This window comes from Neofelis nebulosa, chromosome 3 (assembly GCF_028018385.1).
Source record: "Neofelis nebulosa isolate mNeoNeb1 chromosome 3, mNeoNeb1.pri, whole genome shotgun sequence".
NCBI classification, from domain to species: domain Eukaryota; kingdom Metazoa; phylum Chordata; class Mammalia; order Carnivora; family Felidae; genus Neofelis; species Neofelis nebulosa.
The window spans coordinates 52,204,179-52,230,824 of NC_080784.1; the positions used below are offsets into that span (position 1 = coordinate 52,204,179).

Genomic DNA, 26,646 nt, shown 5'->3' on the forward strand with positions numbered 1-26,646 from the left:
AAAAATATTTTTTTGTAATTTAAGTATCAGGCATTGGAACACTTAAGAACACTGTAACAATACAGACCATTTTAAGAAAGTGACAATCAGTAGACCATTACCTTGAACAACAACAAATCTACAATCATTATTTAAATTTTTTTCTAGTCTTTCCTTAGTGGGTATAACAAGTGGAAGTATATGCATTTTTGTATATACTACGTAGTACATATACACATACTGTAGCTCTGTAGTGCTTTTTAACTTAACATTATATAAGTACTTTGCAACATGAAAAACTCTTCAGTTCTTGGTTTATTTCTAATGTTTAATTTCATACAATCAACCACAAGACATAAAAACAGAAAATCAGTATGTATTAAAAGGCAATAATTGAAAAAATACACATACACAAAATATTTCCTATGACAGAAAAGTGATCTTAATTTTTCAAGTGCTTCGCAGTGACCAAACATGGAAGGGATTACCTTGGAGTGTTTTCAGGAGGCCTGTAGAAACTACTCTGTATAATCTCATAGGATAAACAAAAGTAAAAACCGAGGCAAATTGCCCAGACGAAATCTAAATTACAAACTAAAGAATTTAAGCTTAATGTTACATGTCTGACTTTATCCTACAATACTGTAGGGCCAGTTCTCCTGTCCTTGTTTCAGTCCAGACCACATTAAAACAAAAAGGTAACTCACTCACGGGAGGTCAAGTCAAAACCTTCTCATTTCTGTGAGTGCTAATCTGAAGTTCCTTCCCTCGTGAGACTATCTGCCCATTCTGGCAGAACATTTGTGTGAAACCAAAATTTCACATATGGAACTCCCAAGTCACCCATCTGTCTTCACCCACCTTATTTTTTGGGTTGAAAATTTGTCAAAGAAACAAATGTTATCTCCCACGATTTGAGAAACAAGAATGATCCAACAGCAGCATTAAATTCACACAAACTGCGTTAATGGTGGTATTAGCGCCGAGCTTCTCTATTTTCTTCCTCGCAAAATGGGCTTATCACTGTATATGTATGTGTGTATATACATAAAACATTATTTTGAATTATCTTCCCTATACTGAGCTTTTTGAAAGTTGTGCTTAGTTTTTATTTTGGATCCTCATCTTTTTGATAATTTACCATTACAATGGCTCCAGTGGAAATACACATACGTCCTCGTTGCCTGTAAAGTAGGTCGTCTTATGCCTTATTGGGCATACTGAACAACTGCTAAGGTTTTTAAGGAGGGAACGAACTTTAAAATCAAAGGCTAGGCATTATTTGTTTTTGACCTCTGCCGCTTCACGTACTTCGTATCTCAATTAGTACATTTGTTCTCTCCCTGGGAAGTTTGTACTGAAGCCGAAGCCGAACCAGAAACACTAGCTGATGGCCTCCTAGGATCAGGCCCCCCGCAGACGCCTACCCCACCCCCTACCCCCGGGCGGAACACGCCCTCAGTTACAGCCCTTCAGCCAGAGCCTTAGGTAACCTTGATTCCGGGTCGGCAGCGGCCACAGCCCGCAGCGCAAGCGGCCTCGGCGGACCCCCAGCCTGCAGCGCGGCCCAGTGCACGCCGGTCCCACTGCCGGGCGCCAGCCGCCCACTCCGCAGCAGCCGCTCCGCTCTCGACCGCGCCGTTCCGCCCGTCGGCCAGCGGCCCGCCCATGCTCTTGGCCACCAGGAGAGCTAGCCAGCTTTTCCACAGCCTCTTTCCTGTCCCGAGAATGGGCGACTCCGCCTCTAAGATCGTCAGCCCCCAGGAGGCATTGCCGGGCCGGAAGGAGCCGATCCCCGTCGCGGGTAAGGACTCAGGCACGCGCAGAAGGCACGGTCTTCGTCGCTGCGCATGCGCGTCAGCGCCCTGTGGCTGCGCGTCCCCCGCCCTCCCGGAAGAGAGCGGAGGGCCGCCTTCGGGCAGATTAGCTAGGTTGGGGTCTGCGCAAGCGCGAAGAGGCTTCGCTAGGGGAGGGGGGGCGGAGGGGTCTTCGGTCCTTTTTCTTTGTTTGGCTTCTCACTCTGTTAAACAGCATGTAGCACGTTGATGGAATCTAGTATGTTGGTAAAACTCACCTAGAGTGCAAATACCCCGGTGGTTCCCAACTTTGGGTAGGAAAAGCGCTGACCTGATTTCCGATCTTGCTCACAGGTGCGTGTGCCCTCAGTGCCGGCTTCTGTGCCTCCTCTTTTGTGCACGGTTCGCTGGAATAGTGGCCACTTGCAGCGATGGTGCCGTGTTGTCACTAGAAGCAATGGAATGATACAGAACGATGAAAATTGCAGCTTTGAAATTGTATCTCAGTCCACTGTACTGGTTGCAAGAATTACCCTCGGGCTTCTGTTATTCTCCTTGACTGCCCGGTTTCTCCTAATTGGCGGGAGCTGCCCCTAGCCCCGTCCTTGCGGGTCTGCCAGTGTTTGAGTCAGTAGTGTGGAGGTGTCCGCTTTAGAGTTGTGCCTTACAAAGTTAAACATTTTCCAATCTCATACCAATACTTTTGGAAAATACAGTAAGAAAAAAAAAAGCCAGAAAAATGCTTGGGTGCCCAGTAATGTTAAACTACTCTAAAGGTTCTTTTCGTAAAGCTTAAGCCTCATTTTCTGATGCAGAAGGGGACCATACTTTAAGTAGAATTACCTTGGTGCAGTGCTTCTCAGAGTGTGGCCCTGGCAATTTGTACTTTAAACAAACACGTCATAGTTTGTAAACCACTGTGTTAAGAGTTGTTGAAGGATTAAAGGGTGATTAGTCCTCTACATATGGCTCAATGCCAAGATAAATCCTGCATTTAAAAATTTTTAGGAATTCTGTTTTTCTTTTCCTTAAAGAATTATTGGGTATATATAGGAGGAGGTCACAGCGAGGCTCTGCGTATAGTACACACTAATCAGTATGAGAGGGGGAGAGGTAGAGTTTTTTTGGATTTGAGGCAGTTTGGAAACTGACACTGTGTGCCTTGTTTCTCCATCTACATTAGCAGTTCTACTTCTTACGCTTCCCTCACTTCAACCCCAACTCATAGCCAGCCCTAAAAATTTGTTTCTTTTTTGGCTCAGAGAATTAATTTTAAACTTTTATTTTAAAAATAATATTTTTTACACTTTACAATTTTTTTTACAATTTTATTTTTAAAAATAAATTATATATATTTTTACAAACCAGTATTCATAAATGGATACTTAAAGGCAGTGCTTTTTCAATGTTGCACATCCTCAGCTTGTCCTGAACTTACTCTTTACACACTATGGGTGTTTTGGTATGCCCTCCCAGAAATCTAAAAAACAAACAAATGAACACAAACATCTTGTTCAGAGCTGCAAACTGGTTCAAGATTAGCTTTGACCAAAATTTAGTTCTGCTTAATCTTAACCAAAGTGTTCCCAATCAATTACCTGGTACATAAATGACACTTTTGGTAAATGATTAACCAACATGACGGAAATGAGCCAATGATTTATTTGTCATATCCACCTAATAAATCTAACAGAAAACCTCAGGGCCTGGTTCTGTTCCAGGCTCTTCCATCTTGTCTTTTTATATAATCATGCATATACCTCTGTATCTAGACCAGTGAACTGCTTTTTTTGGGTGTAGGGCTAAGCCTACAATGCATATGTATATGCAGTGCCTATGTCCTTATTGCTTTGCTGTTGTAACTCTTCCCCCCCCCCCCCCCCCCCCGCCCAATTATTTCAGTTTTAGATTGCAGCCGGTCCAATCCCCACTCCTTGTACAACTCCTGCTTTGACAGATTGTTGAAGGTTCTCAGATTGGCCCCAGAAATGGGCAGGATAGTATTACCTCCTTGGTAGGTTTTGGTGGCTGTAAGCTTGAAGCTTATGGATTTAATAATATTGTTTTGAAAGTCAAATTCATCTCTGCCCCAGCCTCCAATCTGTTTAACAGCCCTTCACTTCTCTTTGTTGTTTCTGTGTCTGTTATTTGTGCCCTGACTCTCAAAATTTCTGTGATAAAAGCATCACCTTTTGATTTTAGAAGATAAGTCTTATTTAGTGTCTTTGGTTCAGCTTAGTACGAGGCTCTGTCTTTTTGCACTATTACCAAATATTTTTCGTGTGAAGAGTTACATCTTAGCCTTAATCCTACCTTTTTTTGATATTTGTAGGGAAACTTAACACTTTTTTTTTTTTAATAAACTGTGGCCTAATAGTAGATTTCTACTTTGCAAGAAGGTTAAGATTCAATCTTTCAAACTTCTTTAATGCTTAGTTTCTCCCAGGCGACCTATAGTAGATCAAAACATGAGTCGTCCTATTTTGGGTGATTGGTTACAACTAAACTTGGACTGGACTGCCTCATTTGAAGCACACTCTGTTCAGGTTAGTGGCGGGTTCTGGACAGCACTGGCTGGCTGGCAGGGCATGTGAGCAGTTTGCCTGATCTTCTATGTGGAGGCAGTCTCTCTCTGTTTTAGTGCCTGACTAGACAGCAATACTCAGAGAACTTTGGGGAAAAGTGGAATTCATGCTTGTTGAACTGAAATGGTGGGCAATTAATTGCTAGAGACAGGCAGGAGGTGGAAGGCTTATAATTAAAACCTCAGAGTGTCTCCTATGTTGTTAAAATGTGAATTTATTATAGTTAGAACTAATATTATTTCCAGTGAATTAATTACTCTAAAAGCCCAGTTTTTTTTTTTTTTTAATAGCACTTTGTTTTTGGTTTGTTTTGCCTATTGGAGATATTGCTAATCTGTTTTTTTGATCAGATGTTTGGGATTTGGAGATATCATTCAAGATAACATTGACAGCTCCTATGTGATCTCTACTTTCTTGCCTTTATATTCTTAGTGTTCACTAGGTGAACACTGTTCTATAGTCTTCACTATATTACTGTGGTTTTTTTTGGAGAGAGGAAGAGATGTAGAACACCTGCCCATGGTGTCCTCTTTTAAGAACTTTAAATATAAACAGAAAAACAGTAGAACAATATGAGTAGTCCAAAAGGCGCCTCTTTGAAAAACAGTTGAACTATGACAATGAAATTTATGAGCTGTAGCTGTCTAATAAAGAAAAAAGGGAGAAAGTACAAATATACAAAATTAGCAACTGAAAGGGGGGAGTAATAGAAATTGAAAATTTAAAGACTCATGAGAGACTGTTTAACTCTTTGAAAATAAACTTGAAAACTTGGATGGAATAGATAATTTTTAGGAAAATATAACTGACCCAAACTGAAACCGGAAACATTTAGGAAATTTAAGCACAATGATTTTTCTAGCAGAAATGAAGTTGTCAGAGTTGCCTCCTCTCAAAGCATCATGTTCAGACAGTTTTACACTGACACTTCTAAATATTTAAAGAGCAGATAATTCCAATAGTATTTAAACTAAAAGAATTGTCAGATTCTTTTTAAGCAGTAAGTATAATATTAAAACCAAACCTGACAAAGATTGCACAAAAAAAGAAAACTGCAGACCTGTCCCACTTATGAATATTGATGAAAAACTGCTAAATAAATATGAGTGAACAGAGCCCAGCAATGGGAGTTAGTTCCAGAATGTAAGGATGGGTCAGTATTAGGAAATCTATTAATATAATTCATCATGTAATTGATCTATGAAGAAAAATGATTTAACTGTCATCTGGATGCTGAAAAGTCATTTGACTACCTTTAACAACTATTCTTGATAATAACACAGATGGCTACTTCCGTAACATGATATAATAAATCTATTTCTGCTCAAAGGCCAACATCATGCTTAATGAAGAAACATAGAAATTCCCACTGAAGTCCTAATCAGGGAAAAATGTGGAGATGGTCCACTCTTGCTCAGCCTAGTAGCTGGTATGCCCCATTACTAAATGCTTTTGTTGTTAAGGTTATCATGTTAGCTTTAATCTCTATAAAAATTTTTTTTTAACATTTTATTTATTTTTGAGAGACAGAGCAAGACAGAGCACGAGCAGGGGAGGGGCAGAGAGAGCGCAGGGGGACACAGATTCGGAAGCAGGCTCCAGGCTCCGAGCTGTCAGCGCAGAGCTTGGTGCGGGGCTCAAACTCATGGACCGTGAGATTATGACCTGAGCTGAAGTCAGATGCTTACCCAACTGAGCCACCCAACTGAGCCACCCAGGCATCCCTATCTTAGCTTTAATCTTAACTTTTTGTGTTAAGAAAATTTTCATGTTTAAAAATTTTTTATTTAAAATTTATTTTAATTCTAGTGCAGTTAACATCTAGTATTATATTAGTTTCAGGTGTACAATATAGTGATTCAATAATTTAGTACTTCACTCAGCGCTCATCTTAATTGCCTTCACCTATTTTATCTCCCCCGCCCACCTTCTCTCTGGTAACCATCAGTTTGTTCTTTATATTTAAGACTCTGTTTTTTGATTTGTCTCTTATTTTCTTTGTTTTGTTTCTTAAATTCCACGTATTAGTGAAATCATATGGTATTTACCTTTCCTTGACTTACTTCACTTAGCACTATACTCCCTAGATCCATCCATGTTGTTGCAAATGGCAAGATCTCATTCATTTTTTGAATTTTCTTTTTTTTTTAAGTTTATTTATTTTGAGAGAGAGAGAGAGAGAGAGAGTGAATATGAGTGGGGAGGGGCAGAGAGGGTGGGGGGAGAGAGAATCCGAAGCAGGCTCTGTGCCGTCAGCATGGAGTCCGATGTGGGACTTGATCCCACAAACCCTGAGATCGTGACCTAAGCTGAAATCACAAGTCAGATGCTTAACCAACTGAGCCACCAGGTGCCTTGATCTCATTCTTTTTTGTGGTTGAATACTATTCCGTTGTGTATATGTGTATATATATATAAAACCACATCCTCTTTATCCATTCACCTATTGATGGATACTTGGATTGGTTCCATAATTTGGCTATTATAAATAATGCTGCAGTAAACAGAGGACTGCATATATCTTTTTGAATTAGTGTTTTTGTTTTCTTTGGATAAATACCTAGTAGAATTACTGGATAATATGGTAATTCTATTTTTAATTTTTTGAGGGATCTCCATATTGTTTTCTCTAGTAGCTGTACCAGTTTGCATTTCTATCAACAGTACTTGAGGGTTCCTTTTTCACCACATCCTCACCAACACTTGTTTCTTGCGTTTTTGATTTTAGCCATTCTAACAGATGTGAGGTGATATCTCATTGCAATTTTGATTTGCATTTCCTTGATGATGAGTGATGTTGAGCATTTTTTCCATGTGTCTGTTGCCATCTGTATGCCTTCTTTGGAGAAAAGTCTGTTCATGTCTTGTACCCAATTTTTAATTGGATTATTGTAATTTTTTTTGAAGTTGAGAAAATTTTCATCTTTTTATAGGCTACTGCTGTGGCCTGATAGGTGAGATTCACATCTTCAAACTTCTTTACTGTGCAACTTTTCCAAGCCTGCCTAAAGTGGGTTAAAGCATGACTAGGCCTACTCTGGGTGATTGGTGTTATTATTTATTATTGTTTTGTAAGTGGTAGCTAATGCATTTATATAGGAGAAGGCAATTAGAAATGTACAAATTGGAAAAGAAAAGGTAAAACGGACACTAACTTGCAGATGATGAGATTATATACGTGGAAAATCTAAGAGAATTAATAGTATGGTATCAGGATATATACTAGACAACAACCAAGAGTTTTACTCTGTGTAAACAACTTGTTAGAAAATATATGGAAGAAAACACTCCATTTATAATATCAACCAAAAAAGTTAAAATTTATGAATAAACGTAGCAAGAGCTGAGGGTCCTGAGTTCAAGCCCAGTGTGGGGGTTCTGTGCTCGGTGTGAAGCCTACTTAAAAAAAATTAATAAAAATTCATAGGGAAAAATAAACAGGAAGAGTTACAGTAACTGTTAAAGAAGAGCAAAGAGGGGCAACTAGCCCTACCATATAGTAAAAATAAAGTTCGATAATTAAATCAATGTGATACTTGTCCATGAATAGATAGGTCAATGGAGCAGAATAGAAAGATGAGAAATTCTTAAATACCTATGGGGATGTAGTATATCATAAAGGAGATATCTTAAATCAGTGGGGAAAAGATGGAATATTCAAAAAATGGCTATGGGACAACTGGGTAGCCATATGGAAAAAGAAAGTTAGATCTGTATTTCACATCTTAAACCAGGATAAGTTTTAAAGAGATATTTGACAATAGCTCATGTTTATTGAGTGCTTACTGTATGTCAGACACTCTAGTAATTACTTTTACCAAGACATTTAATCCTCACAATAACCCCCCCCCCGCCACCATGTGGTAATTATTATTATCCTCATTTGTTGATCTGGAAACAGGCCCATAGAGATAGGTGACTTATCCCAGGTCACATAGCTAATAAATGGTGGATCTGGAACAAGAATGTGGGCGGTTTGGCTCTAGAGTTTGTGATGTTATCTACTCTACTGTTTCTCCATTCAGTCACATGTAAAAATGAAACAGGGGTGCCTGGGTGGCTCAGTTGGTAAGTGTCCGACTTCAGCTCAGGTCATGATCTCACAGTCTGTGAGTTCGAGCCCCGCGTTGGGCTCTGTGCTGACAGCTCAGAGCCTGGAGCCCGCTTCAGATTCTGTGTCTCCCTCTCTCTCTGCCCCTCCCCTGCTCATGCTCTGTCTCTTTCTGTCTCAAAAATAAATAAAAATTTAAAAAGAAATGAAACAAGTAAATGTTAGAAAAGGAGAATTCCTAAAAATTCCTTTATAATCTTGGGGTAAGGAAAGCCTTTCTAACTATGACTTGAAAATCAGAAGACTTAAGAAATTGATAAGTTAGATCACATCAAAATAAAAATCTTCTCATGGCAAAAATTACCGTAAACAAATTCAAAAGAAAGACTGGGGTAAATATTTGCAACTTGTAAGAGAAGGACTATTCTCCCTAATATGTAAGAAGCTCCTAGAAATTAATAAGAAAACACCAACATCCATTATAAAAATAGGCAGAGGTTATGAACAGATAGTTTATAGAAAAGGAGGTACAATTGGCTCTTAAACATATAAAAGAGTGAGCAACTTCTCTCATAATGAGGAGAATGCAAACACCATTTTTCATTTTTCAGATTGGCAAAAATCCAGAACTTTGATGGTACACTCTGTTGGTAAATCCTTAAGGAAAAAGGCACTCTTGTACATTGCTGGCGAGAGTGTAAATTGGCTCAACTCTTACAGGAGGCAATTTGGCAATATCTGTAAAAAATTTAAATGCATATACCTTTTGACCCAGGAATTCAATTCTGGGAATTTATCCTACAGATACACTTGCACGCATGCCAAATGATGACTATACCAGGTTATTCACTGCAGCTTTGTTTGCAGTAGCCAAAGATTGGAAATAACCCAAATGCCCATCAATAGGGGCTAGTTAAATAAATTGTGGTTCGTCTTCACAATGGAATATGCAGCTGTAAAAAAGAACGTGGAAAATCTATATGAATGGGTGTGGAGCGATTGCCAAGATATAGCGTTAAGTGAGAAAAGCAAGGTCAGAACAGTGTTGTATGGTATGCTAATTTTTGTGTGAACAGGGAGGAAAATAATAAGATGTATGCACAAAGAAACTTTGAAAGGATAGCTAAGAAACTAAAAGCTGGGGAGAGGGCTGTGCAGTGAGCTGAAGATGGATGGGACACACAAGTGGGAGATTTTCCTTCAGGCTTTCGTGTAACTTGATTCTTGATAAGTGACTGCATTATTGAGTTAAAGAACTCTGCTCTGAGGATGATCCTTTTCTGCGGTTTTTAGTTTAATTGACCACCTTTCTGTCATCTTTTGTCATCCCTATTTCAAATTCTGTTTTTTAAATTTTGCTCTTTTTCTTGTCAAGTAAGTCTTTTTTTTTTTTTTTTTTCTTTTCCTTCCCAACTTGCTTTTGTAATCAAAATCTACATTTTGGCGTGATTTAAAAATCTAAATTTAGAGGGTGAAATTGGAATAAGTTAATCCAAGTCATTTTACATTTCATAAATATTCATTTTTATTGAAGCATCAATTGTGGTGGCATCATTTATACAAAGAAAAGATCTTTGGGGACAAATTCCTTCCACTATTATGTAGAAGGCATTATGTGTATTTCTTTTATTTTGAGTGATGTACATAGACTTTTAAAAGAAAATGATAGAAAACAATTTTCCTTTTAGAAAAATTTTCCCCAATGTGTGATTAATTTCTAAATTGTAGGACACAGAGCTATTATTTCTCCTCTTTGCATCTTGTCTACAGCTCTTTATTTTACCCTCTGTTTCAGAACCCTCAGTGTTTCCCTGAAGTCCCTGGCATAAGGGTATTCCATACCTCTCCTGATCTGATCCTTACTGTCCCAGCCTTTCTTCCCACCTTGCCTCTGGCTAACATGTGTTTCAGTGTTTTGTCTTTCGAGCTGCTCATGTGATTCTACCCAAGTGGGTTTCATATACCGGTGTTTTCATTTAGCCATTCATTAAATGTTTGTTAAATGCTTGCCCAGGTGAAATATTGTTTTCCATATATCCTTATGCTACCTCTTCCTCAAAACTTGCCCTGGTTCCCTTTTCTTTACAACCTAAGTGATCCTTTTCTTTTCTTCTGGACAGATAATTATGCACTATTTCATGAATCCTCCTCTTGGATTTCACATTGTTACTTAGATATTGTTCTACTACCCATGTTGTTAAATCAATATCTTTTCTCCTCATATGAGGGAGAGCTACCTCGAAAGATGGCTGTTCTGGGGTGCTTGGGTGGCTCAGTTGGTTAAGTGTCCAACTTTGGCTCAGGTCATGGTCTTGCAGTTTGTGGGTTCAAGTCCCATAGCGGGCTCTCTATTGTCAGTGCAGAGCCCGCTTCAGATCCTCTGTCCCCTTCTCTCTGTGCCCCTTCCCCACTCTCTCTCGCTCTCGCTCAAAAATAAACTTAAAAAAAAAAAAAAAAAAAGAAGGCTGTCCAGAGGGAGGAGCCATGTTTCACTCCTTAAAGGGGGGCACTGGCCATGGTTGATCCTGTTTTATTCCTTAGTCCGTAATGGTTCACAGAGGACACTACCCACATCAGGCACTCAGTTATGGTGTATGGATATCAGGTAAAGTATGGTTAATGTTGGCTAAAGGTGGTCTTTTTGTGTGAACATTGTGTGACCAGGATGACACAGAGAAGCTAACATAGCTGATCTTTTGTCCCTGCGGTATATACTCTAAATAATTTTTTCACTAGCGGTGATAGACTTGGGCTGATTTCAGACTGTCTTACCAATCATTCTTGTGACCAGTAGTAAACTCTTCTACTTGCCAGGATAAATGATGAGGAGCCCCCTCATCTTTAAATCTCTAAGCTGGGATTTGTTAGGAATCTGCAGCAATGGTTGGGAAAGATGCTCTGGGGAAGGGAGGAGAGTGAGGACAGCTGAGGCAAGGAATGGGGAGCTAGTTGGGTGAGGAGACATCAGTTTGTGACATGGGCCCCAAGAGTACCAGAGGCCTCCAGGCCTTCAGCAAGGACCAGAGTGGAGGTCTCTTTGCTAGGCTTGGTCTGCCCCTTCATAGACCCCAGTGTCCTGCCAACCCGGCAGATGGCCGGATCCCTTCCCATGCCACAGCAGCTGGCCGACCCTGTCATCTTGTGCCAGCCAAAATCTTCGAACTCTGATGAAGTATGAGAGACTGAATTCTGCAAAAGATGGGTTCAGAGTGTAAATGCATGATGAGTGAAAGTCGTGGGGCCTCTATCCTATTCTTTCGTCTCTTTTCCATCATAAATTCCCAGTTTGAGAGCATCAGACACACCCATAAAGAAGATTTTCCTCATCATCTGGGTATTCCTTAGCCAGGTCAAGTTGACACATAAAATAACCATCACACTTTCCTTGGTCTCTGCCTTTATCCTTCTCAGTTTACTGTGAGCACCGCTATTAGACATCTGTTTAAACCTCAAATTTCATACTACCACTGCGTAGGAATTAACAGTGACTATGTGATCGGTGCGATTGTAACTGAACTCAAGGCAAGTTCAGTTGCACTTTGGCTGCAAGTTGAACACAACCCAAAGAAGTATTGAAAGCAGAGAACTTTTTATTGTTATAAGTAAGGAGACAGAGTCATAGCTCTCAAAGTACTTTCTCCCCATGGGGTTAGCACAGGAAGCTTTTATTTGGTGTATTGGGAATGGGGGCAGGGAGCTAACATATACATAAGGAACTTATACATATTTTATTAATTAGGCACTTCGGTTCGATTGCATATGCCTAGCATGTCAGTATGGTAGTGCATACAATGTATGTTCGAAAAATGGCAGGAAACTCCACCCACAGGAGGAGGTCTTAGTAGTATAATGAACTAAAAGGTAACTTCAGGATAACTCAGGGGCTTCTGCACAGATCATTAGCTCCAACCCACTCAAGCTGGCTCACGTGAGGAGTGATTGGGCAAACTCGTATCTGGGCATCTCCTTGGCAGGAACTGCTGATTTTCAAAAAACGGAACACATTCCTTCCTTGCTTTTGTCTTTTCCCTCTCCTCCCTTCTACTGATAGCTTGCAGCCATCTGATTTGAGTAATTTCTGTTGCGTCCTAGCTAACGTGATGACACTTTTCATCCTGGAGTTAGAAACTTCCTGTAACTTGTTAACCTCAGTGTTCCTGAGCTCTGCACCGCCCATGCCCCACACCCTCAGCTGACTCTCCGATTAGTTCCTTTCTTCCAGGACGTTTGCTTTCTTCCTCACAGCCCATCTAAATCTTCCTGGGTCTTTCAAGGCTTAACTCACTTCTTCCCCTTCCATATTGCCTTTTGGGAGCAGTTTCAACTTCGATTGTTCTTGGAGTTTGTGGTGGAGCTAGGGCTTTGGGACCTTGTTTTGCACTTTCATTCCACTGTGTCTCCCTAGGGAGGTGAAAGTTGAGTTCATGTAATATATGTGGAGCTCAGTGATTGCTATTTTTCTCCCTGGTGGTTCCTGAACTCTTAGTCTGGTTATGGTGCCCTGCTGGCATGGCCAGAGGTCTTGCTTAGATTACAGTGGCTAAGCTGCTTGGTTTTCTGGTATCTTTCCCCTGGATGTCCTATCAAAATGTTCTTCCCATTTGATGAGATACTTGACTACTTTGACTCATGATCCTGTTAGAAGATAAACTGAGACATATTAATTTTTTTAAGAGTTTATTTGAGCAAAAGTTGACTCAAGTTGGGCAGCATCTGATCTAGCAAATAGAAAGGAGCTCCAAGGAGCTTGTACACAAATGAAGGGCTTTTACAGGCGAAGGGAATGGGAACAAGGAAGTTATACTAGGCAAAAGAGCAGGTTGGTTATTGCAAGGATATGTTCCTCTAGGCAATGGCAAACTAGTTAACTAGTGCTGATCAGGCAATTCCTGATTGACTGGTTTAAGATTTCATTTCTGGGACAGCCAGAACTGTAGGTTAAGTCTTGGATTGGTGGTGTGGGGCTTTGCATAAGCGACTCCATTTTGAGCCAAATGTCTTATTTTTTTAACAATGCCAAATGCTTGATTTTACCTTGACCAAAGACCACCATATCCTCTGGGTTAGCTGGGATCTCTTCTGTAAGCTGAGTCTTTTATGAGAGGTCAAATAAGGTTATTGTCCTTCATAAAGAAAGACATGGTTCCTTAGTATGAGCATATCTGCAGTGTTTCTCAGCAGGATATATTTCTAATCTACTAGCTTGTTGTTGAGTAAGTGTATTAAATTTGCATTATAATATAAGAAAGATTGGTAATAGTGAAACTGGAAGAAATGCAGAGTTACAGTATGTTCCAATGAATGTATTATCATTACATTTTTATAAAATGAAGAATAAAATTTAGAAACATTGAATGTCTTCCCCGAGCATATATAGAAAATGAATTCTTTTCACCATGTTACCATGGTAAAGTAATAACATTAGTGTTGAATTTTCTTCTGTAACTTTTTTCTATTTTACCTTTGATTATTTTTATTAGTAGTTTACTGTTAGGTAATTTATACTTTGCTTAGGTCAAATGCACTGTGAAGAATTAAAAAGCATTGTTCACATGAGACCAAAACTTACTCCTTGGCCAACTAAAAAAATAAAAAAGATATTTTAACAGATTTTACCCAAAAGGCAAGAGTCATGAAAATGAAATACTGTGAGGGAATGCATAACTTTCCAGCTGGAGAAAATGAAAGCTAAAGTGAAAAAATCCTGAATGTACTGTAGTTAGCAGATGAAAAGAAAACCACGTTAGGGTTTGCAGAATGGAGTAGCCAGCTGTCAAATAGAGCCCCGGAGAAAACACTGCATTGCCGAAAACCTCCATTTCCTTATCTCTTTTTGAGAGCCAATTCATAAGCAGCTACGTCATCTAGCAGTAAGCCCTCTGCAGCAACTCCTGCTGGTCCCCAGAGTTCCTAGCTAACCACTTAGCATTCCTTGCACACCGAGACGTGTGCACTGGCATGAAGAAGCGCTGCGCAGAGCTCCCGACTCCCCCCACCGAGGACTGCAGCGGGCCTGATAACAGCCCCGGCTCAGGCGGGGTCTCTCCCTGACAACCGGAGCCAGGTTGCTGGGAGACAGCAGACTTCCAAGAGTAGAAACTGCACCCAGCTGCCTCTGCATGTAAAAGGAGGGCTGAGGAGCCCCTTGCAGATAACTTTTTATTTTAAGAAACTGAAAAAACCCTCAAAAACCAAAAACATTTCTTCTTCTTCTTCTTCAGGATTAGGCTGATACTACGAAGCTCTGTGGATTTATTTTGTTAAGTGGAATAAAAGGGAGTAATTATTTTTTGGTGAAAATTAGGAGTTGGACGAATAAGATTAGGTCGCTCTCTGCTGCAGTACTTATGGGGCAATGCACGCCCGATTTAAGGAATAAGCTGCATAAATTTAAATATGCATTTCCAGGGGCAAGATATGAACCAAGGGATTTCTATTAATATAATGCTGGAACTTAAGCCTGAACTATTTTGGTTCATTAAAAACCAGACAATTTTTTTTTTTTTTTCCAGGCTAAGGGGATTCATTAAAGAGCTGAAATCTAGGCTTCATTTTATGTATATGTTTGCTTTGGAACTTGTAGGATGGTTGACAAACAAAATTGATAGAATTTAAAAAATGAGGATTCTCTATGGTTATCTCCATATGGTTGTATTAAACTAATTAATAAGGAAACAAGTGGTCTTTGCTCTGTCTCTGGTTTCTCCAGCCAGTGGGTCTGGTACCAGGTTCTTCTCACTGCCCCAGAGTGGGCTGGTCCTACCCAATCTATGCTGAGATGGCTTCTCCTTGCTTCAGGGGGCTTTTTTATTACTTCAATCTCAGATTTTTATTTATAGTTTCGCTCAAGGTTTGATCTGTCAGTGAGTTTTTTCTTTTTAATTTTTTTTTTTTTTAACATTTATTTAATTTTGAGAGACACAGAGAGACAGAGCACAAGTAGGGGAGGGGCAGAGAGAGAATGAGACACAGAACCCGAAGGAGGCTTCAGGCTCTGAGCTGTCAGCACAGAGCCCCACAGGGGGCTGGAGCCCACAAACTGTGAGATCAGGATCTGAGCCAAAGTTGGGACGCGCACCCAGGTGCCCCTGTGAGTAAGTTTTTAATCATTTTCATTCTCTTCTCCCAACTTCCCAAGTAACCAGTGTCCAAAATGTTGGTGTGATTATAAAAATGGATCAGCTTATAGTCTGCATCTTATTCTTCTCACTTATTAGTACATCATGGAAATATCTCCAAGTAGCTGATATATCTTAAAATATTCTTTTAAAAAATTAATATACTTTATTTCTTTGAGCAGTTTTAGGTTTATAGGAAAATTGAGTGGGAAGTACAGAGGATTCCCATATATATACATGTGCCCTACTCTCCAGGTTTACCCTGTTGTTAACTTTTGGTATTAGTACGGCACATTTGTTGTAAGCAGTGAGCCAGTATAGATAACCGAAGTCCATACTTTACATCAGGATTCATTTTCTCGTATATTCTATGGGTTTTGAGAAATCTGTAATGTGTGTTTGCAACAGTTATAGTATCTTACAGAATAGTTTCACTGCTCTAAAAGTCCCCAGTGTTCTGCCTGTTTATCTCTTCCTCCCTCCTGAACCCCTAACAGCCACTTATCTTTTTGGTGTCTTCATAGTTTTGCTTTCCCAAGAATGTCATATACAGTATGTATATGGAAAGGAATTATACAGTATGTATCCTTTTCAAATTCGCTTCTTTCACTTAGCAGTATGCACTTAGGGTCCCTCCATATCTGGATAGCTCATTTCTTTTCAGTGCTGAATAATATTCAATTGCATGGGTGTACAACAGTTTGTTTAACCATTCACCTATTGAAGAATAACTTGGTTGCTTCCAAGTTTTGGTAATTATTAATAAAGCTATTATAAACATTCTTGTACCAGTTTTATGTAGACATGCTTTTAACTTTGGGTAAATATCAAGAGCCATGATTGTTGGATCATGTGGTATGAGTATGTTTCATCTTATAAGAAACTGCCAAACTATTCCAAAGTGGTTGTACCATTTTGCATTCTTACCAACAGTGAATGGGAGCTCCTGTTGCTTTACATCCTTGTCAGCATTTGGTGCTGTCAGTGTTTTGGATTTTAGCCTTTCTAGTAGGTATATAGTGCTATCTTGTTGTTACAAATTTTTTTTTTTTTTTTTTTTTACATTTTTTTATTTTTGAGAGACAGAGTGAGACAGAGCACAAGCAAGGGAGGAGCAGAGAGAGAAGGAGACACAGAATCTGAAGCAGGCTCCAGGCTCTGAGCAAGCATTCAGCACAGAGCCTGACATGGGCTTGAACCCATGAACCATGAGATCCTGACCTGAGCTGAAGTTGGTCACTTAACTGACCAAGCCACCCAGGCGCCCCAAAACATTTCTTTTAACATTTATTTATTTTTTTGTGAGAGAGAGACAGAGCATGAGTGGCGGAGTGTCAGAGAGAGAGGGCATCACAGAATCCGAAGCAGGCTCCAGGCTCTATCTAGGCTCTGAGCTGTCAACACAGAGCCCAATGTGGGGCTCGAACTCAGGACTGCGAGATCATGAACTGAACCGAAGTTGGACGCTTAACTGACTGAGCCACCCAGGCACCCCTGTCCATTTTTAAATTGGATTTTTTTCTTGTTGAGGTTTTTAAAGTATTTATTTTTTATTGTTCAGAGAGAGAGAGAGAGAGAGAGAGAGAGAGAGTGTGTTAGCTGGGGGAGGGGCAGAGAGAGAGAGAGAGAGAGAGAGAGAGAGAGAGAGAATCTTAAGCAGGCTCCAATTCCTGGTGTGGAGCCCAACATGGGGCTCAGTCTCATGACCATCAGATCATGACCTGAGCTGAAATCAAGAGTTAGACAATTAACCCACTGAGTCACCCAGGTGCCCCTTGTTGAATTTTAAGAGTCCTTTGTGTATTTGGTATAGCAGTCCTTTATCAGATGTCTATTATAAGTATTTTCTCCCAGTCCGTGGCTTGTCTTCTTATATGCTCTTTACAGTGTCTTTTGCAGAGCAGACGTTTTTAATTGTAATGAAGTTCAAGTTACCAGTTTTTTCTTTTATGGATTGCACTTTGAGGTAGTATCTAAAAAGCCATTGCCAAACCTAAGGTCACCTAAATTTTCTCCTGTGGTACTTTGTAGAAGTTTTATGGGTTTACCTTTAAAAGTTTGAGTTAGTTTTTGTGAAAGATTAAGATCTGGGTCTAGATTTTTTTTTCTTTTGCATGTGAATGTCTGATTGTTCCAGCACCATTTGTTAAAAGGCTATTTTTCTCCATTGCATGGCTTTTGCTCCTTTGTCAAAGATTAGTTAACTATATTTGTATGTGTCTGTTTCTGGGCTCCCTACTTATTTCCATTGGTCCATTTGTCTATTTTTTTTTTTTTTAACCAATACTACACTGTCTCAATTATGGTAGCTTTATAATAAATCTTGAAGTTGGGTAGTTTCAGTCATCCAACTTTGTTCTCAATTGCATTGGCAACTCTGGCCTTTTTTCCCACTCTAAATATAAACCTTAATATCAGCTTATCAATATCCACAAAATAACTTAATGGGATTTTGATTGGGATTGTGTGGAATCTATAGATCAAGTTGAGAAGACCTAACATCTTGACAATATTGAGTCTTTTTACTCATGTGCATGGAATAATTCTCCATTTATTTAGATACTCTTTAATTTCTTTCATGAGAATTTTATAGTTTTCCTCATATAGACCTTCTGCATATTTGGTTAGATTTATACCTCAATATTTAATTTCTTTTGGTGCTAATGTAAATGGTATGTATTTTTTAAAATTTCAAATTCCAGTTGGTCATCACTGGCATGTAAGATAGAGTTAATTTTTGTATATTAACCTTGTATCCTGTAATCTTCCTGTAATCACTTTAGTTCTAGGAATTTTTTTGTTTATTTATTGATTCTTTGGGGTTTTCTACATAGACAGTCCTGTCCTCTGTGAACAAAGACAGTTTTATTTCTTTCTTCCCCATATGTATATCATGTTTTTCCTTTTCTTATTGCATTAGCTAGTACTTCTAGTATGATGTTGAATAGGAGTAGTGAGAGGGTACATCCTTGCCTTGTTCTGATCTTAGTGGAAAAGCATCAAGTTTCTCATCATTAATTATGTTAGCTGCAGGTTTTTTGTACATATTCTTTTATCAGGTGGAGGAAGTTCCCCTCTATCCCTAGTTTGCTGAAGGTTTATATGTTTTTTTTTAATGTACATTAAAAAAAAAGTACTATGGGATATAGTACTATCCCATAGTATGTATGTACTATAGTTTATTAGAATAAAACAAAATAAAGGTGACCTCTATATCAGTTATTAAATATTTGGCTCCAGTAGTACAATAGATATGTTTAGTAATCATGGTATGTGGTATATGTATGGTAATAACTTATGAGTACTTTCCTTGTAAAATCTAGCCAAAGGAGATAAAGTTTGTGTTAGGTTATGCAATGCCTTGAAGTCATCCGAAGTAAGGAGTTTGGATCAGAATGGAGAATGAAAAGAATGTAGCTTCTGTGATGATGCATGCTTTGGGGGGAATCAGAGGTTCAGGCAGGCAGATGATGAGTATCTTATCCATAAAGTATAAACATCCTATGAGTCTTTGATGCTTGCCAGTGCATTTGGATTGCATTAGGTACAGCTTGGCAGCCAGTTATGGTATTGTTTGTTCTGAGAACTTAAAGGTCAATTTGCATCTAGAGTTATGACCCAATTACATTCGACGAACTAGACTAAAAAGTTTTAGCACCTTTGCTATAAACCAGAGGTTGGCCAAATAGGCCTGTGGGCTAAATTTGACCTGCAGCCTGTTTTTGTTTTTTAATAGCAGTGCTGCATTAGGGGAAAATTTTAATTTATCTTTTAATTTAAGATGATAAAGGACTCTTAAACCTGATGAATTTTAAGTTATACCAGTAGTCAATCTAGTTCATTATGGCAAAATGTCATGTAACAACAATGATGTAACAATATAATAAAAACAATGACAAAACCCGCACATTATCTGAATAATCCTCACTGTTAGTATGAACAGGCACCAAAGTTATTGGATTGTTGTGAAACTCTCTGCTTTGCTTTGGCAGGGTGGGTGTAACATTTTGCAACATTTGGTTTCCCTTTCTGATTAGAAATCATTAATAATAGGGGCACCTGGGTGGTTCAGTCAGTTGGATGGCTGACTCTTGATTTCAGCCCCCATCATGATCCCAAGGTCGTGGGATTGAGCCCTGCATTGAACTCTACACTGAGTGTGGAGCCTGCTTAGGGTTTTCTCTCTCTCCCCCCCTCTGCCCCTCTCCCTTACTTGGTGTTCTCTCTCTCCCTCTGTCTCTCTGTCTGTAAAAAATAAAAAAATTAAAAAAAATATAAAAGAAATCATTAATAGTGTAGTATACTTATCTTGACAGTATAGAGAAGTGATTTCATTGGGAATTATTAGGGTTTACTTATTAGCCCATGAACTAATTTAACATGATCCTGAGTCCAAAATTAATCATTACCACCTCTGCAATCTTGTGTTTTATTTATATCTTTTCCTAATACTTATATTTTGCATCATAATTACATGTGCTCATGTCTATCACTGCCACTAAATTTTGAACCCCTCAAGAGCTGAATCTAGATTTTATTTATCTTTGTGTTCTTGTCAGGGTATAAGATAGAGTTTTGTGAATACTAGATGTAATAAATGTTGAGTGAATGAACCAATTGTCCAGAAATACTAATAACAGCCCTACATACTGTCTGTATAGAATGTGTTCCAATTGACACATAGAACACATAGAATGTGTTCCAATTGGGGGCGCCTGGGTGGCGCAGTCTGTTAAGCGTCCGACTTCAGCCAGGTCACGATCTCGCGGTCCGTGAGTTCGAGCCCCGCGTCAGGCTCTGGGCTGATGGCTCGGAGCCTGGAGCCTGTTTCCGATTCTGTGTCTCCCTCTCTCTCTGCCCCTCCCCCGTTCATGCTCTGTCTCTCTCTGTCCCAAAAATAAATAAAAAACGTTGAAAACAATTAAAAAAAAAAAAAAAAGAATGTGTTCCAATTGGATTCCATGTGGATCAAAGGAAACCAACCATGATCTAAGAGTCCTTCAGTATTTTATTTATTTATTTAGTGTTTATTTATTTTGAGAGAGTGAGAGAGAGCACAAGTGAGGGAGGGGCAGAAGGAGAAGGTGACAGAGGAGCTGAAGCAGTACACTGACAGCAGAGAGCCCGATGTGGGGCTTAAACTCAAGAACCGTGAGATCATGACCTGAGCCAAAGTCGGACACTTAACAGATTGAGCCACCCAGGTGCCCCAGAGTCCTTTAGTATTTTAAATCTGTTGTAACAATTTTGTTTCTCTCCAGTCTACCCCTGCTCCCAAACTCCTGTGAATGGCATATTTGATTATTGTGAATAACTTTTCAACAGAAACATCCATTTACGTAAAAAGTGGCAAATTAGTAAAAGATATAAAGTAAATATAATACAATATTAAGTATCATAAAGAGGATACAACAGAATTTGCTCATTTTTTTAAATACTTTATAGCATTTTTCTTTTTGTGAAATATAGTTTGTGTTAATCTCTTTAAGAGAGGATCTAGGGTGGTAAATTTTCTGCCTGAAAGTTTGTATGTCTGAAAAATTCCTTTATTTCACCTTCGCATTTGAATGCTAATTTGGCTAGATCCAGAAATCTCCATTAAAAGCCCTGTTTTGTTTTGTTCTGGTTTGTTTTTCAGCACTAGAGGTTCCTGTTTCCAGAGAGGTTGATGAGAAAGAATTCTGCTTTAAATCAGATTCTTTTTTAAAAAATATTATATATTGGGGCACCTGGGTGGCTCAGTCAGTTGAGCATCTGACTTTGGCTTAGGTCATGATCTGCGGTTTGTGGGTTCGAGCCCCGTGTCAGGCTCTGTGCTGACAGCTCAGAGCCTGAAGCCTGCTTTGGATTCTGTGTGTCTGTCTCTCTCTCTGTCCCTCCTCTGCTTGTGCTCTTTCTCTGTCTCTCAAAAATAAATAAACATTAAAAAAATTTTATTTATTTATTTTGGGGGGTGGAGGGGCAGAGAGAGAGGGAGAGAGACAATCCCAAGCAGGCTCTGTGCTATTAGCACAGAGCCTGACACGGGGCTTGATCCCACGAAACATGAGATAATGACCTGAGCTGTAATTGAGTGTTGGACGCCCTACCGACTGAGCCACCCAGGTGTCTCTAAATCAATCAGATTTTTGATTGTTAATAATATTTTTCTTCTCTGATAACTTTTGGGATTCTTTTCTATGTTTTAAGTTTCTAAAAATTATTATACAGCTTAGCATATGGTAACCCTTTCATTCTGAAGTTTATGTCCTTTTTTTTTTTTCAGTGCTAAGAAATTCTTAGATATTATTTCCTTAACCATTGGCTCCTCTGCATTGTCTCCAATTCTCCTTTATAAACATCTGTTTGTTAGATAGTGGTAAGTCTAGAGCTATTTTCTCTGATTCTTTTAAACTTTCTATCTCTTTATCCTTTCATCTTACATTCTGGAAGAATTCCTTAGTCTCGATCTCTTAGCTGACTGATTTTGCTGTTTTTTTCATTCTGCTCTGGAGCCATTCTATGAAGTTCTTAATGGCCACAATTCCATTCCTTCATTTTTCAGGTCTCCTCTTGAGTCTGTTTTATACAAATGAAGATCCTGTTGTTTCATGAATGCAATACCATCTTTTACATATGTGAAGATATTAATCACTCTTCTAAAGTTTAGTTGTGAAGCCCTCCAAGCTGGAAAGCTTCTTATTCTGGTCTTTCTCCAACTTGGCATTCCACATATTTCTAGTTGTTCCCGACTGTGAGCTCATCTTTTCTAGACTCTCAACCATGGGCAGCTGGTCCTGGAACAGGGACTGAACAGCTGTGGGTTCTTGTGTTCCTTATTGTTCTCAGGGAGAACAGGGGTGGGCACAGCTGAGGACAGCAGCTGGCCTTCAGAGCTTGTCTGGTCCCCAATTTGTCCTGGATATCATCAGCTACCTGGGGCCCTTCCCTGTTTCTCTATACCAAACACTCACCTAAACATTGGCTGGAGAAGGGAAGAAGGAGCATGTAGGGATTCACTGGCCAAGCTGTGCCCACTTCCACATCTCTGCCAAATCCTGGCAGGCTGTTCCTAGCTACCACCCATGGTCACGGAACTTTCATGGCACTACACTCCTGTCTTGGTCTGTCTTTTCCTCTTGCTCATCTCAACCACACCTTTCTGTCTGCTAGGGATTCCTTGAAGCGTCTAGTCTCTTGAGAAGTTTACGTCTTATTCTTGAGTGTGGCTAGAGGCCTTCAGCCTGTTTAAAAATTTTTTAAATTAAATTTCTTATTTTGAGGTCATTGTAGATTTACTTGCAGCTGTAAAAAAAATAATACCCTTCAGTCAGTTTCCCCAGTGGGGGATCTTGCAGATCTGTGGTACATCACATCCAGGATATAGATGGTGATAGAGCCAACGTATGGGACAGTTCTATCACCACAAGGATCCCCTGTGTTCCCTCTTATCGCCATGCCCCACCTCCTTCCCCACTCTCAGCTGATCCCTAACACCTGACAACTGCCAGTCTCTTCTCCATTTCTGTAATTTTGTCACATCATAGTTATATAAATGGAATCATACAGCATGTAGCCTTTTGGGATTAGCTTTTCTCAATCAACGTAATTCCCGGGAGAGTCACTGAAAGTGTCATATATGTTAATTCTTTGTTCCCTTTAATTGCAGAGTAGTATTCCATGGTATGGCTCTACCACACTTTGTTTAGCCATTCACCCATTGAAAGACATCTGGATTATTCCCAATTTTTGACTATTATGAATAAATATGCTATGAATTTGTGTGCAGGTTTTGAACGTAGTTTACGTTCTCTGGGATAAATGGCCAAGAGTGTAACTGCTGGGTCACATGGAGCTGCATGTTTACTTTTATAAGAAAGTGCCAGAATGTTTACTGAGTCGTCCCATTTTTACATTCCCATCAGCAGTGTATGAGCAATTCAGTCTCTCCATCCTTGTCAGCATTTGATGTTGTCACTCTTATTTTTTAGCCATTCTGATAGGTGTGTAATGATATCTTATCGTGGCTTAAATTATTATTTCCCTAATGGTTAATGATTTGAACATCTTTTCATGTGCTTTCACGTCATTTATATGTCCTCAATGAAATGTCTTTGATAAAATGTTAGACATTTCTAATTGGATTTTTCATTTTTTTTTTACTGTTCAGTTTTGTGAGTTCTTTGTATGTTCTGAATACTAGTTCTATGCCAGATACATGGCTTGGAAATGCTTTCTTCTTGACTGTAGTTTTTTTTTTTTTTTTTTAAATCTTCATAATGGGGTCTTTTGCAGAGTAAAAGTTTTCAGAATTGATGAGTTTATATTTATCGTTTTTTTTCTTTCATGGTTTGTGCTTTTTGTGTGAAGTCTAAGAACTCTTTGCCTAGCCTTGATTCTGAAGATTTCTCCTATTTTTTTCCCTAAAAGTTATATATTTTTACATTTTACATTTAAGTCCACAATCCATTTTGAGTTAAATGCTTGAAGTTTGAGATTTGGTTTGAGGTTCATTTTTCTTAAGCCTATGGATATCCAGTTGCTAAAGCACCATTTGTTGAAACCTTTCCTCCACTGAATTGCTTCTGCACCTTTGTCATAAATCAGTTGGACATATTGTGGGTCAACTTCTGGATTCTTATTTTCTTCCATTGATCTATGTGTCCATCTCTCCATCACACTATCTCAGTTACTATAGCTTTATAGTAGTCCTTAATATTGGGCAGAGTCATCCTTCACATTTTGTTCTTTTTCAAGATTGTTTTTAGTTCAGGATTGTTTTTAGCTATTCTAAAGCCTGTGCTTTTCCATATAAATTTTAGAATAAACTTGTCTGTATTATGCTTCTGCTTATATAAGGTATTGAGAGTAGTCAGAATCATAAAGTGAGAAAGCAGAATGGTGGTTGCCAGGGGCTTGGTGGGGAGGAGAGAATGGGGAGTTGGTATTTAATGGGCATAGAGTTTCAGTTTTACAAGGTGAAAAGAGTTATAGGAATGGATGGTGGTAATGGTTGTAAAACATGTAAATGAATGTATTTAATACCATTGAACTGTACACTTAAAAATGACCAAGATAGCACATTTTATGTTATATGTATTTTACAATAGTAAAAAAGAATAAATACACAGAATAAACTTATCTATGTTTACAGAAAAATCTTGCTAGGATTTGATAGGGAATGTACTAAAATTATAGATCAATTTGGGGAGAATTGTCTTTACTGTGTTGAGTCTTTCAATCTATGAGCATTTATTTCAGTTTTCTTTGATTTATAAGTGCTTTATACTTTTTAGTGTATAGATATTGTACATGTTTGTTAAGGTCATACCTAAGTTTTTGAGTTTTGTTGTGGTGATTGTAAGTGGTATTATGTCTTTAATTTTGGTTTCCATATGTTCATCGTTGGTATATAGAAACGTGGTTGATTTTTGTGTGTTCGTCTTGTATCTTCCAATATTGACGAACCCACATATTAGTTCTAGGAGAAGTGTGTGTATGTGTGTGTGTGTGTGTGTGTGTGTGTGTGTGTGTGTGTTATGTGTACATATTACTTAGGATTTTTTACGTAGACAACCATATCATCTGGAATTAGACAGTTTTATAACTCATATGCCTTTTATTTCTTTTTCTTGACTTATTGCAGTGGCTATATCTTCCAGTACTATGTTAAATAAGAGTGGTGAGAGTAGACATCTTTACCCTGTTCCCTATCTGAAACCCTTCAATCTTTTCACGATTGTGAGGTTAAGTGTGTGTAGGTTTTTTGCAGATGTTCTTTATTGAGTTGAGGTAATTCTCCTCTTTTCTTAATTTGCTGAGAGTTTTATCATGAACAGGTCTTCCACCACCTGTTTTTATAAGTAAAGTTTTATTGGGACACAGGCACACTTAATTGCTTCATTTATTGTCTATGTCTGCGTATGCATTATAACATAGGGCCTGAGTAGTTGTGATAGGGATCCTATGACCCTCAGAGCCTTTTTATAGAAAAAAGGTTTTCTGACTCCTGTTGTAGTTTCATGAAGTCTTTCTTTTGGTTTGCCTTTTTGCTTTTTTCTGTTAGAGTTACTCCTATCCCTTGATATCATAAGATGATTGCAAACTCTTAATCACTCCAGATGTGCATCTTCAATTAACTGAAACCTAGACCCCGAGTTGTTGGCCAGTGTCCATCTCAAAAGAAGGCAAAGTATGGATGTGTGTAGATCTAGCTGACTTCCAAAGGCCCTCCCTACTCAAACCTGCCTGTGTTTTTATCAGTGGTGGTATTTTGGGTAGTTCTTAGCCTGATAACTGCTGTTAACTCCTTACCTTGATTATCAGCCTGAACAAATTACTTGAACTGATTTATTTCACAGCCTGACCTTTCCTGTCCAGATTCCCTGACTTTTACCGTAGTCTGCATTGCTGTGTTTCAGAATGTTTACATGATGGCAAGATACATGCTTTTAGTGATCTCTAAAGTGTCCAGTGGAGTGTAGCATTCTAAAATTGATGACTCCTTACACTGTGGTTAAATATTTATTGTATTTTGTCTTTCTAAGGGAGTTTTCAAGTCTTTCACTTTGACAAGTTTGTTGTTTTGGCTGAAATGAGCTGGATAAATGATGGCCTCAGTCCTTAAGTTAGGAAATAAGCATATGTGCTCCTTTGATCTCTGAAAGGTAAACTTATTGTGGTTTTGTGCTTATTGATTATTAATTGTTAGAGATATTATGTCCTGAATCTCTCTACATACACATTTTGTTCTAGCTTGCTTGATCTACACTCTCCAGAGCCTGGCTTTACTAATAATATCCCTTTGTCTTCTCTTTGTGGAGCTTCCTTTTACCCAACTGCCTCCTACTTTCTCAGTGATACCTTTCCTTACTCTCCAACACATTTTGACCCTCCTCTCTTATAAACTTCTAGCTATTTCTTTTCTTTGCTCTACTCATTTGGCACGTAATGAGACTGCTTGAAGACATCTTGCATTGTTGTCTTATCATTGTTTAACTTTACAGCAGTGATCTAATTTAATATATGCATCTATTTTCTTTATAACAGCATTTAAAGCTTCATGAGGGCTTATTTGTATACCCCCATGCCTATGCATGTTGATTTTGCACAGTAATTATTAGATGAATGAGAGAGTG

At 38.8% G+C, this 26,646-nt stretch overlaps 1 protein-coding gene across 2 annotated transcripts in view; it reads left to right on the forward strand.

Moving 5' to 3' along the window:
• Nucleotides 1–800: 800 nt before the first annotated feature.
• The window catches only part of MSRA (methionine sulfoxide reductase A), a 462,739-nt gene continuing 436,893 nt past the window's right edge, over nt 801–26,646 (forward strand). For both annotated transcript variants that reach the window (XM_058720804.1, XM_058720805.1), the window contains exon 1: nt 801–1,783. In XM_058720804.1, coding sequence (XP_058576787.1) covers nt 1,648–1,783 — 136 coding nt within the window. In that variant the 5' untranslated portion in view covers nt 801–1,647. The remainder of the gene's footprint in view (nt 1,784–26,646) is intronic.